The following is a 13175-nucleotide window of genomic DNA, read 5'->3' as shown; positions in this document are numbered from 1 at the left end:
TTTTTTTTTTTTTTAAAGATTTTATTTATTTATTTGAGAGAGAGAATGAGAGACAGAGAGCATGAGAGGGAGGAGGGTCAGAGGGAGAAGCAGACTCCCTGCCGAGCAGGGAGCCCGATGCGGGACTCGATCCCGGGACTCCAGGATCATGACCTGAGCCGAAGGCAGTCGCTTAACCAACTGAGCCACCCAGGCGCCCTCATCTACCACTTTGAATAGCAACTATAGTTATTCTACTATGTGATATACCAGTTTGCCTCACCATTCCTTCTGTGCACACTTATGTGATTTCAGGTTTTCTGCTTTATGCTATTTCTGCGTTATATCATTATTGAAATTACTTTTGTCTATTTGAGCTATTTACTTATGGCTAATTACCCAGAATATATTTACCTAGAAGGCATCAGCAGTTCCCTAGCTCTTGTTACATATTGCCAGATTGTTCTCCAGAGAGGCTAGAACATTTTGTATCACCATCAGCAATAAGCATACCTAGCTCTATTAGTTAAATATTTTTGATAGCTTAAAGTTGTAAAAAAAAAAAAAAAAAAAGCTTAAAGCTATTTCATTTGACTTTCAATATCTTTCATGACTGTGGGGGTCTGTGCTCTTTTTCTGTATAAAATAATTTATTGCCTGTTATATTAATATTATTATTAAAATTAATTACTGCCTCATCTAGTTTTAACCATTTATCAACCAGAAAGTGGGTATTTGTATAATTTATGTTTCATATAGCAAGGCTTGGCTATTTGTTTTTCTAGTTTGTTGCTTTCCTTTGATGTTTATGTTTTTACACATTATGAAAGTGTTAAAAATCATTATTTGAACACTTCTACCTTGTTTCTGATGCTATTGAGTAGTCATATAAGTTCATCATCAGCTTCACAGTTTCCTATTCAGTCACTTTAAAATTACTTTTTCTCAGGGGTGCCTCGGTGGCTCAGTCATTTAAGTGTCCTGACCTTGATTTCGGCTCAGGTCATGATCTCAGGGTCATGAGATCGAGCCCCAAGTCGGGCTCCATGCTGGGCATGGAGCCTGCTTGGGATTCTCTCTCCCTCTCTCTCTGCCCTTGCCTCCCCTTAAAAAAATTACTTTTTCTCAACTTAACATTACTCTGATTTCTTCTGTCTTCTAAGCGTCACTTCAAATTGAGAAAGCTAGAATTTGAGGTTTGTATTAGTCAGCTTGGGCTGCCATAACAAACTACCACAGACTGAATGGCTTAAACAGCAGAATTTATTTTCTCATAGTTCTGAAGCCTAGAAGTCTAAGATCAGGAGGCCGGCATTGTGAGTTTTGGTGAGGGCCCTCTTCCTGGCTTGCAGACAGCTGTCTTCTCACTGGGTCCCTCCATGATGGAAAGAGAAAGTCCTAGTCTCTCTCTTTCTGTTCTTAAAAGGACCCTAATCCCATCATGGGGGCTCCACACTCATGACCTCATCTGAACCTAATTACCCCCACCTGCAAATGTTTTATCATCATAGTGGTTGTTAAGGCTTCAACATATTAATTTGGAATGGGACTAGGGGGATACAAACATTCGGTCCACAACAAGGTTAAAAAAAAACCTACTCTAGGGCCCCTGGGTGGCTCTGTCGGGTCATGATCCTGGGGTCCTGGGATCGAGTCCGGTTTTGAGTTCCCTGCTCAATGGGGAGCCTGCTTCTCCCTCTCCATTTTCCCCTCCCCACTGCTCATGCTCTCTCTCTCTCACACTCTCTCTCTCAAATAAATAAATAAAATCTTTATTTAAAAAAAACCTACTCTAAGAAAAACAAACACAAAACAGAAAAATACCTACTCTTAAAAAATAATTATATTGGCAATATTTAATGTTTAATTTTTTTTTTAAGATTTTATTTATTTATTGACAGAGACACAGCGAGAGAAGGAACACAAGCAGGGGGAGTGGGAGAGGGAGAAGCAGGCTCCTCGCTGAGCAGGGAGCCCGATGTGGGGCTTGATCCCAGGACCCTGGGACCATGACCTGAGCCGAAGGCAGATGCTTAACGACTGAGCCACCCAGGCGCCCCTAATGTTTAATTTTTAAAGATTTTTATTTTTAAGTAATCTCTACACCCAGCGTGGGGCTGGAACTCACAACCCTGAGACCAAGAGTTGCATGCTCTACTGACTGAGCCAGCCAGGCGCTCCTTAATGGTTAATCTTTAAAAGCACATGTACAGGGGCGCCTGGCGTGTGGCCCCACTGGTTAAGCTTCGGACTCTTGATTTTGGCTCAGGTCATGATCTCAGGGTTTGTGGGATTTAGTGCCTCAGGCTCAGCGGGGAGTCTGCTTGAGATTCTCTCCCTCTCCCTCTGTGCCTCCCTTCCACTCATGTGTGCGCACTCTCTCTCTCCCTCTCTCAAATAAATAAATCTTTAAAAACATTAAAAATAAAAGCACATGTGCGGTGCAGACTAATTTTGAGATTTAAAAAACCCAAGCTATGAATAATTATATCATAATTAGAGATTTTATTATATCTTTTAGTTCTCTGGATGTAGAACCTACACTCACATTATTATACTTTTAGCAGTACATTTTTATTACAATGTAATTTTTATACAAACTTTTAAAGAACTCATTATGTTTGAAAGATGAGGATTGCCTCAGTTTAGTACTGGCTCATCTCCAGGAGGTGCTGGTCTTTTTGTCATTATATGCAGCATCACCTGCTTTTCTCTGCCTATTGGATAGCAGTTCGGAACAAAGAATCAGTTTAGAGCTCACCACCCACCACTCACATAACAAATTCCATACGGGTCATAGAACCGAACAAAGGATATCAAAGAAAACAGATTACAGCATGTTTTTTGCCAATAAAAGTTGTTAATTGGCCATGGGCGTTGATTATGTCCTAGAATGGAGTTTATATTGTTCTTTTGGCTATTTTTATCTAGAAGGTGAGGACAGTTTTTTTGCCAGTTAGGAGTGATTACCTGATTTTAATATATCGTTCTGTCACTTCCAATGTGAATAAGCTAATATTCCCATGAAAACATTCTCATGTATTTTCTGACTTTTCTCATATATACACACTTAATATTGGACTAGGACTGACTTACGCTATTTGTCTCTGGAGTTAAATTAGAGATTTCAGAAGAACCAGCAATTTGGGGGCTGTTAATTTAGTGCTTTCATGTTTCTTGAAAAGTAGGAGGACATGCTTTTCTATTCTAAATACATCTGTAAAATCCTGATATCGCAAAAGCTTTGGCACGATTTTGATGAACGTGTTCAGTAAAAGATCTCTGTGTTTTCCAGGGTAGATAAGAAAACCTCTTCATGGCACATGCTATAGAATTAGATCTGTTCTTCGGTTATGGCCAATTCGGGCTCCACCCCTGCCTCTATCCTAGGATTTCTACCCTCCTCCTTTGCTCTCAGTGCAAGCTGTCGCCTGATGGGTGACCAGAGAGGCTGGCATAGGGATGAGCATACAGAGAAAGGGGTCTCTTTGAAGCTCAGTTTTATAAATCATCCTTAAGCCCCATTCCCCATTCCCACCCTTCTAGTCATGGTCAGTAAGGCCTCTTTCCCCTCCCCCAAACACATTCCTTTGATACTCTGTTCCTTTGTGCAGAGTAGGCCTTGACCTTCATTTAAACCTGATTTCCATCCAAAGCAGCAGGGGGTAAGTGGGAGCAAACTTTTTTTCTCTAGGGCCTCAGGACCCCTTGGGCCTGGCTTTTTTTTTTTTCCAGGAATGACTAAAAATATGATATACTTTCCTCATTTTGGTTTAGAGGTAAGAGTCTAATGTAGCAAGAAGGAATAACAAAGTGTCATAACAGGGCCACCTGGGTGGCTCAGACAGTTAAGCGTCTGCCTTCAGCTCAGGTCGGGATCCCAGGGTCCTGGAATCGAGCCCCGCATCGGGCTCCCTGCTCTGCGGGAAGCCTGCTTCTCCCTCTCCCTCTGGCTGCTGCTTCCCCTGCTTGTACACTCTCTCTGTCAAAAATAAATAAAATCTAAAAAAAAAAAAAAGAAAGCATCATAATAGGTCACTGAACATCTCTGGGTTTGCCACCAGGCTGGCTTTCCCCCCTTTTCTTTGGAGTTTGCCCTCACAGGTGAAATGTGCAGCATTTTCGCTGACTAGCATGGTAGCCACTTGCTACATGTGGCTAGTGAGCACTTGGAATGCAGCTGGTCCATATTTAAATGTGCTATAGATGTAAAATATACCCTATACAAACAAGTTTACAAATGAACAAAATATCTCATTAATCATTCTAAAATGTTGATTATGTATTAAAATGATAATATTTCAGGGTTTGGATACAATAAGTATATTATTAAAATTAATTTCACCTGTTTCTTTTACTGTGGCCACCAGAAATGTTAAAATTACACTTGTGGCTCACATTATATTTCCATTGGATTTTGCTATTATAAAGTCTATTTGAATTTGGAGTGTTTAAATTTGTTATTGATGCTCAGTAGATCTTTAAATTTATAGTCAGTTTATAATTATTATGTACTTAATATAAAAATTATAAAGTAAAATTAAAAAGAAGAAAAATGACCCAAAATTCACTGAGAGAGGAATTTGCAGATTTAAACTAGGAGGTTCCCAAATGTGCTCATTCTCTGCCTCCATTTCCTTGACTCATTTCAGGTTCATACGTAGAGGTAAATCAGAATGGTAAGAAGAAACCCACCGCCTTCTGTACTTGATTTCTGTGGGGTACGCTCCATCAGTTTGCTTTGAGCTTTAAGGGAGAAAGAAGTCTCAGTTTTATGGCAACTTGAGGGGAAGGGGAAGAGGTTCATGGTACCTTCTCTTCTAACGTTTAAAAAGAGAAGAGAGGCACCTGGCTGGCTCAGGTGGAAGAGCATGTGACTCTTGATCTCGGGGTCATGAGTTGAAGCCCCATGTTAGGTGTAGAGATTACTTAAATAAAATAAAACTTAAAAAAAAAAAGAGGGACGCCTGGGTGGCTCAGTCAGTTTAGCGTCCGACTCTTGATTTCAGCTCAGGTTATGATCTCAGGGACATGAGACAGAGCCCCACAAGGGGTTCTGCACTGGGCGTGGAGCCTGCTTAATATTCTCTCTTTCCCTCTCCCCACCCCTCCCCATGCCCACTTTGGAGTGTGCACATGCACTCTCTCTCTAAAAAAAAAGAAGAGAGAGAGAGATAAGAGAAAAGAGGAGGGGCGTCTGGGTGGTCAGTGGGTTGAGCATCTGCCTTCCCGTCAGGTCGTGGTCTCCGTGTCCTGGGATCCAGCCCCACATGGGCTTCCTGCTCAGCAGGGTGTCTGCTTCTCTCTCTCTCTCCTTTTGTCCCTCCCCACCACTCATTCTCTCTCTCTCTCAAATAAATAAATAAAATCTTAAAAAGAAAAGAGAGGAGAAAATGTGTGTTTCCTGTGCACCCTGTCATTTCAAAACCTCGCTAAGATGGTGCTGGTTTGAGTTGTATAAACCTCTGGTTTGAGTTGTATAACCCTAAGTGCTGGTCTAAATCTTCTCCCAGAAAGCAGGCTGACTTGGTATTCCAAATACCGAGTTTGGTTGGTTTTTGCTTCAGCTTGGCAGGTCTGCGTGGTGTCTAGCGTCAGCTGATAGAGGCCATGGAAGAGAGCAAATGCCACATAAGCGCTCTGGTCGGGTGGAGGCTGCAGGTGGCACAGAAGGACACAGAGGCTTGTCCTGAAAGCTTCTGCTGGGCCTGTAGTTTAATGTTTTCCATCTGCAAACTAAAGGAAGAGCTTGTTTCCCTAGCATTCTGGTTGCAGGGACAGATGTGGGGTCTGACAGGCCCAAGTTTTAGTACAGACTCTGTCCCTAATTACATGTCTTTGAACTTCAGTCTCCTCAGCTGGAAAGTGGGAATAATGATGCTGACTACATCATAGAGATCTTATGAGGACTAAATACGGTCATGTAAAGGGCTTAGCATACTTGGCACGGGGTCTGTGGTTAGTAAATGTGCACAGTAATGATTGACTTACTTCCTTGTTGAAGACTTGCACACAAGGAAACCAGTGTATGAATGAAGAGGCTGCAGGAAGGGAGGGATCTGCCCCAGTAAAAGCTGAATCAGTGCTTCCGTGTTCCCCCCAAAGGGAGGGCTAATTTGGGCCTACACAGATCATGAAGTCCCTGAGGGGTTTGCGTCATCTTCCCCAGACCACTGGAGTTCAGGATGGTTCTTGAAAGCCTGATAACAAGGGCCAATCCTGGGAGTCTGTTACTCAGGGGAAGTCCCAAGCAAAACCAGAAGCACATCCAGGATCAGCCTTGGAGTGCCTGGGTCTAGCCTTGGCCCCCTTGAGTGAGCAGGTGATTGCAGGTGCACAGCCCTCTTCATCAGTTCTCAAGTGCTCTGCAGGCCATGGCTGCTCTCCTAAGGCCAGGAATCAGAACTAGAATGGCCTGTGTTGGGGAGGGGGGCCAAGTTCAGTAAGTGTGCCCATGCCTGTACAGTATCCTTAACACTGAATTTGTGTTGCAAGGACTCCTGAGCAGATGCCTGCCTTTGAGAGACAAGGCTCAGTGTATGTAACACATCTAGGAGGAAGAGCACACTGCTGACTCCAGTGAACTGCAGCTTTTATTTAAAGATTTTTTTTTAATCTAAGATTTTTAAGATGTTTATTCTTTGTCTTTTTCTCCATTGTAGACTTCCCCTTAATTTCCTGTTTCCCTACCTGTTAACACGCCATGTTACCTCTTTACCACCTTTCCACTCTCCTTCCTCCCCAACCCTCACATCACCAAAAACATTCATAAGAATACAGTTCCTGCTGGCTTGTGTATCCTGAATTTATATTGATTAACTTTTGACCAAACACTCTAGTAGGGGTTTTGATCTGGATAACCTGAGAAGTTGAAGAAAAAGATATCGGGACTCATCAATGCCTTTTGACAGCATTTACGTAGCTAAATAGCCTTGGGGCCACAGGTAATGATCCTGCCAAGAGGCCTTTGAAGATAGGGGCTTGCCTAGATCACTGAAAGATTGAACTTCCCTCTCAACCTATAGTTGTGATTTGTTATATTGCAGGGAGAAAATATCAGATACACAGAAAGACTGGAAATTCTTTGAGGTGAGTCTTTGGGGCTTTTCTTTTTCGTATGAAACATGAAGTACACCAATAACCAATAGCCATTTGTCAGGCACTTATTTTTAGTGAATATCTTTTCTTAAAAGGATGCTAACAAGCTGTATGCCATACCTTAAATTTTTGGTCTCATTTTCCTCCTGCAAAGGTGAGTATGTGTGTAATTTTCCACAGCTTTTCAGGAATGTGGAGAAATGGGGTCATCTGGGTTTGTGTCTGATTAGCAGCGTTATATAGACAGGTGGGAGTTTTTACTGTCATAGCCGTGGTCATGATTCTTGTCTGTTTTCCATCGTAGTCCTTTTATACTTTCTGTACATATGTAGCTTGGATTGTCTTCCGACGTCAACACTTCACAGAGATTGAGGAAGAAATAGGGAGGCTCTTTCGTACCAATATGTTCAACATTCCTCGGAGGAAGCGTGAGGATGAAGAATCAGGAGGGGAAAAGAAACGCATGACTTTTGTACAATTTAGGTATGATCTTTTGACTTTCCAAAGCTCAGGGACATTTCTAGAAAACAGGATGATGTAACCTAAATGTCACCCCTCCCCACCCCAGGAGAATGATGGCAGAACGCCCAGCGATTAAAAAAGCCATCAACATGCGCTCTCCAGTCATGTCTACTCTGCTGCCATCTCTCAGAGAAAAAGCTCAGAATGTCTTTGAGAAAAAGAATCATCAAGGAGGCATCAGACTCCCAGCCCCGATGCAAGAGCACATGGACAGTCTGGGCTCTGTGCCCATGCCCACGTAAGTGGCCCAAGGAGAGAGAAAAGAGAGCCTCGGGTCATGTCCTAGGTTGGGCCAGGAGGGGCAGGGGCTCAGACACCGTGCCTTGTCCAGAAAGTTGAACAAAGATGAAAGCCGCCTTCTTACCCACCCCCCTCCACTCCACCTGTTTCCTTTCCCAAGCAGCTCTTGGTACACCTGGCTAGACTAGAAAACATTGCTAGAAAGTTATGCTGGACTTCAAATAGCTCTAATTTGGAGGAGGGAGTAACCAACTTTATAAGGCTGAAGTTTCTCCATTAGAAGAACCAGCTCTGGGAAATGTGGGAAGGCCAGTTACAAAATCTTACTGGGGGCTGAGTTTTTGGACCCACACTTAAGACCACAGTGGGGGTTCATGGAAACAGGGAAAACTTAAAAAAAAATATATATATATATAGGGGTGTGTGTGTGTGTGTGTGTGTAGCTTTGGTGTGTACACACACACTCGCAAGCACAGCCACAACCATACACCTTATTCTTTGGCCTCACTGCTTCAGCTCTACCAATAATCCTTTTCACAGAGTTGGCATCTTGGGGGAGCCTCGATGTCTCTTCAACCCCCATACCCTTCTGCCCCTTGAACCAGAAGAAAACACGAAACCGGATGGGAGACATTCTTCCCTGATAGAAAGAAATAACATGAAGATCCAGGATACACTGAACTTAGTCATGAGAACACTGTCCTCTCAAACAACATTCCCTAAATAATCGGGTACATTCCATTTCTGTAATTAAGTCCCTGTACTTGAAGTAAACTACTTTGACTTAATCACTTTATATAGGACTAATATTTATTATTATTAAACTTTTTAAGTTCAAATTATTATGTTAAAAGTTCAACAATAGACAATTAAAGAATCCCAGAAAGCTTTTGAAAAACTCATTTTCCTGTATTTACTAGTTTGCTGTGTTATTTATTTACTTCCTTGGCTTCTCTGTGACTATTTAGGGTAATATATTAGGACATTTAGCCAGTGTTCAATGGACTAGTGAAAAACATCCTGTGTAATTGTTCCTAAGTTCATTTTTACTATATGAGAGAGTATGTTTGGGACTTCTGAAAACTAAATTTTATAAAAAGGGAAATTAAAATGTTTTTAAAATGAAATATTTTTCTATGGCTATATTATTATTGGCATTGAGATATAAAGTATATCTGATTCATTTAAAAGCCTTTTAGCATATATGTTTCATTCATTCTTTCATTTACCCATTCAACGACAAACATGTATTAAGCCTCTGATCCATCCAAAGCCGTGCGCTGGGTTATGTAGGGAAAAGGGTTCATCAGGACAGAGACCATATCCTCAGATGTGGGTAGTAGAGAAGATAAACAAAATACACACCTGCTCACAAGACAATATTGAATGTGTTAGAGGCCATAAAAGAGGTAAAAACCAAGGCCCCTAAGAGGACAGAGCAGAAGAGCAATCACTTCTAGGGGGACCAGGAGCGTTTGGACTTGAATTTGGCTTTGGGGGGATCGGTTGGCACTAAAGGGGGACTTCCAGTCAGAGGAAGAATGTGTGCAAAGGCCCAGAGATGGAAAAATATGCTCTGTGACCGAGGAAAGGCAAGAGCATGATGCCTGCGAAGGGAGCAGTCGAGGAGCAGGCTGGAAAGGACAACTGAATGTCCAGCTATGGAGTGAGTTGGATGTTACTTGGCAGGAGGTGATGATTAAGAATCACTAAGGAGAGGCGCCTGGATGGCTCAGTTGGTTAAGCAGCTATCTACGGTTCAGGTCATGATCCTGGGGTCCTGGGGTCAAATCCCATGTCGGGCTCCCTGCTCTGCAGGGAGTCTGCTTCTCCTTCTGCCTGCCGCTCCCCCTGCTCATGTTCTCTCTGTCTCTGTCTCTCTCTCAAATAAGTAAATACAATCCTAAAAAAAAAAAAAAAAAAAAAAAAACTGCAAAGTTTTTATCAAAATCATGTACTATGAGCTAACCTTTGTTGGACTTTTCATTTATGTAGAGAATTTGGTTATAATGTACTCTGTCATAACAAATTTCTATCTAGAATATGTTGACATGGTTTTATTTTTGGTTTTTGTTTTTATTTTTTGATATTTTAAAATAAAGCCCGAGAATTAAGAGACTTTTATAACTATCTTTACTAGGGCACTGGGCTTTTCTCTACCTCCTTTCTGAACGGCGAGGCTTTGGGATACTTCATTTACTAATTCCTTCATTTGTTTATTCATTTTTTCATTCTATAATTAGTATATCCCCACTCTGTGCTGGGCACCATGTTTGGTGCTAGGAATTCAGTGTAGAAAAATACAGCCAACTCTGACTTGGAACTGACAAGTCTTAGGGAGTAACAGACGGGAAGCAAATACCATGATAATGAACTAATTGCAGTGGTGATGAATGCATAAGAGAAGGAGAGAATGCCAAGAGTGTGGAACCAGAGACTTGCTGGGGTGTGCAGGATGGGCAGGGGGAAGAGAGTTCACCCCTGAGGAAGTGAAATTTAAATCTGAGACTTGAGGGGCGCCTGGCTGGCTCAGTCGGTGGAGCCTGCGACTCTTGATCTCAGGGTTGTGAGTTCAAGCCCCACGTTGGTTGTAGTGATTACTTTAAAAAATAAAATCTTAAAAAAAATAAAATAAAATCTTAAAAAAGAATAACCAGCTGAGCCTGGGTGGCTCAGTTGGTTAAGCATCCAACTTGATTTCGGCTCAGGTCTTGATCTCAGGGTTGTGAGTTCAATCTCTGCATCCATGCCCAGCATGGAGCCTACTTAAAAAATAATAAGTAAGTAAATAAATAAATCTGAGACTTGAAGACACATGGGATTAGAGTGGTACAAAGTGAGGAGGGGAATGCTCCTAACCGTATTAATCTACTGCTGTGAAACAAATTACCCCAAAACAATAACATTTATTATCTCACAGTTTCTGTGGGTCAGGCATTGGCATGCAGCTTAGCTTGAATCTTCTGACTCCTGTCTCTCATAAAGGTTTCAACCAATGTGTCAACCAGGGCTGAAGTCATCTGAAGGCTCAACTGGGGTTTGATCTGCTTTCAAAATGACGCAGGTGGTTGTTGGCAGGATTAAATTCCTCATAGACTATTGGACTGAGGCTGCAGCCCCTCAGAAGCTATTGGCCCAAAGTCTCCTTCTGTTCCCTGCTATACGAGTCTGTGTCTCAGTAGCTTACAATAAATCAGTAGGCTTCGTCAGAGTGAACAAGAAGGGAAGAGAAAGTGTGCAAGATAGAAGTTAGTAATTTACCTACTATTGGAACTGCCATTCCATCAGTTTGCTGTATTCTGTTCTTTAGAAGCAAGTCACAAGGTTCAACCTACTCTCAATGGGAGGAGACCATACAGGGTCATGAATACCAAGAGGTGAGGATCACTGGGGGCCATGTTAGAAGTCAGCCTGCCACAATGGCTATGAAAATCTTGAGGCTGGAAGCAAAGCCTTTTCAAGTTGTTGCGATAAGGCTTTTGTGGGTATAGAGAGAAAGGATAGAAGGATGAGATGTGGCAAGAGAATAGGCAAGAGCCTATCATGGAAGGTTCTGTAAGTGTATTAAGGATACACTTAAGATCAATGGGGTTGTTACAATGTGATTACGCAGTTTGTGGCTTGCACAAGGCCACCAGTCAAGGGGATGGATGGGGGCTGAAATCCAAATACACATCTTTACTTGGCTCTAGATCTTTCCAGAGAGAGTCCCTTTAGTAATTTACAAAGCAACAAACTTAAATGGGTACCCTTTGATGTTTTTTAAGCAGGTGCATTGTTAAAGCTTACCAAAGAATTTTTTTTTTAAATATTTGGCAATTAAGTGAATGAAAAGGCAAGCTCCCAACTGGGAGAAAATACCTGCAAAACTCATATCTGATAGAGGACTTGAATGCAAAATACACATGAACTCTTAAAAATCAACAATAAGAAAACAATCCAATGAAAAAATGGGCAAAAATCTTACATAAGGGGCGCCTGGGTGGCTCAGTTGTTAAGCGTCTGCCTTTGGCTCAGGTCATGATCCTGACGTCCTGAGATCGAGCCCCATGCGGGGCTCCCTGCTCAGTGGGAAGCCTGCTTCTCCCTCTCACTCCCCTTGCTTGTGTTCCCTCTCTCGCTGTGCATAAGCAGGCAGAGCGGCAGGCAGAGGGAGAGGGAGAAGCAGGCTTCCCGCGGAGCAGGGAGCCCGATGCAGGGCTCGATCCCAGGACTCTGGGATCATGACCTGAGCCGAAGGCAGACGCTTAACCGACTGAGTCATCCAGGTGCCCCAAGTAAATAAAATCTTAACAAACAAACAAAACAAAACAAAACTTACATAAGAAGACACCTTACCAAAGAAAATATACACATGGCAAATAAGCATATGAAGAGATGTTCACAATTATTAGGGAAGGCAAATTTAGAAAGTTATGAGATAACACTACACACCTATTAACATGGCTAAAATCCAAAGAACTGACAATACCAAATGCTGGTTAGGTTGCAGAGCAAAGGAACTCTTATTCACTGCTGGCGGGGGGTGGGGAATAAAAATGATGCAGCCACCTTAGACTATGATTCAGAAATTTCTTTCTGTTTCTTACTTTTAAGTTTCTTTTTTTTTAAAGATTTTTTATTTATTTATCTGAGAGAGAGAATGGGAGACAGCATGAGAAGGGGAGGATCAGAGGGAGAAGCAGACTCCCCGCTGAGCAGGGAGTCCGATGCGGGACGCGATCCCAGGACTCCAGGATCATGACCTAAGCCGAAGGCAGTTGCTTAACCAACTGAGCCACCCAGGCGCCCCACTTTTAAGTTTCTTAAGATTCATATGAAAATGTAAGAGATCCAGATAAGCAAAACAATCTTGCAAAAGAACAAAGCTGGAAGACTAACACATTCTGATTTCAAAATTTAACTGAAAAGGGATCATAGACCTAAATGTAAGAGCTAAAACTAGGAAAGTCTTAGAAGAAAATGTTGAAGTAAATCTTGATGGTCTTGGGTTAGGTATTGGTTTCTTAAATATGAATGACACCAAAAACATAAGCAAGAAAAGGAAAGATTGATAGATTGGATTTCATCAAAATTAATAACTTTTGTACTTCAAAGGACACTATCAAGGAAATGAGGGTGATGGTTGTTCAACTCTGAATATACTAAAAATAAAATTTTACACTTTAATGGTGAATTGTATGGCATGTTTATGTCTCAATAAAGTTGTTATAATTGAAAACAATCCACAGAATGGGAGAAAATATTTGCACATCATATATGTGATAAAGGTCTGGTATTCAGAATATATAATGAATTCTTACAACTCCACAATAAAAAATAAATACTCCAATTTT

At 41.8% G+C, this 13175-nt stretch overlaps 1 protein-coding gene across 3 annotated transcripts in view; it reads left to right on the top strand.

Annotated features, from left to right (window-relative positions):
• Positions 1–8966, top strand: part of PPP1R36 (protein phosphatase 1 regulatory subunit 36) — a 31062-nt gene extending 22096 nt beyond the window's left edge. For all 3 annotated transcript variants that reach the window (XM_081830381.1, XM_081830382.1, XM_081830380.1), the window contains 4 exons: positions 7026–7068; positions 7382–7560; positions 7646–7837; positions 8380–8966. In XM_081830381.1, coding sequence (XP_081686507.1) covers positions 7026–7068; positions 7382–7560; positions 7646–7837; positions 8380–8566 — 601 coding nt within the window. In that variant the 3' untranslated portion in view covers positions 8567–8966. The remainder of the gene's footprint in view (positions 1–7025; positions 7069–7381; positions 7561–7645; positions 7838–8379) is intronic.
• Positions 8967–13175: the final 4209 nt, after the last annotated feature.

This window comes from Leptonychotes weddellii, chromosome 9 (assembly GCF_054177405.1).
Source record: "Leptonychotes weddellii isolate Sample4059 chromosome 9, ASM5417740v2, whole genome shotgun sequence".
NCBI classification, from domain to species: Eukaryota; Metazoa; Chordata; class Mammalia; order Carnivora; family Phocidae; genus Leptonychotes; species Leptonychotes weddellii.
Note: the sequence above shows the minus strand (reverse complement) of the source record. Positions and strands in the feature narration are given on the sequence as shown.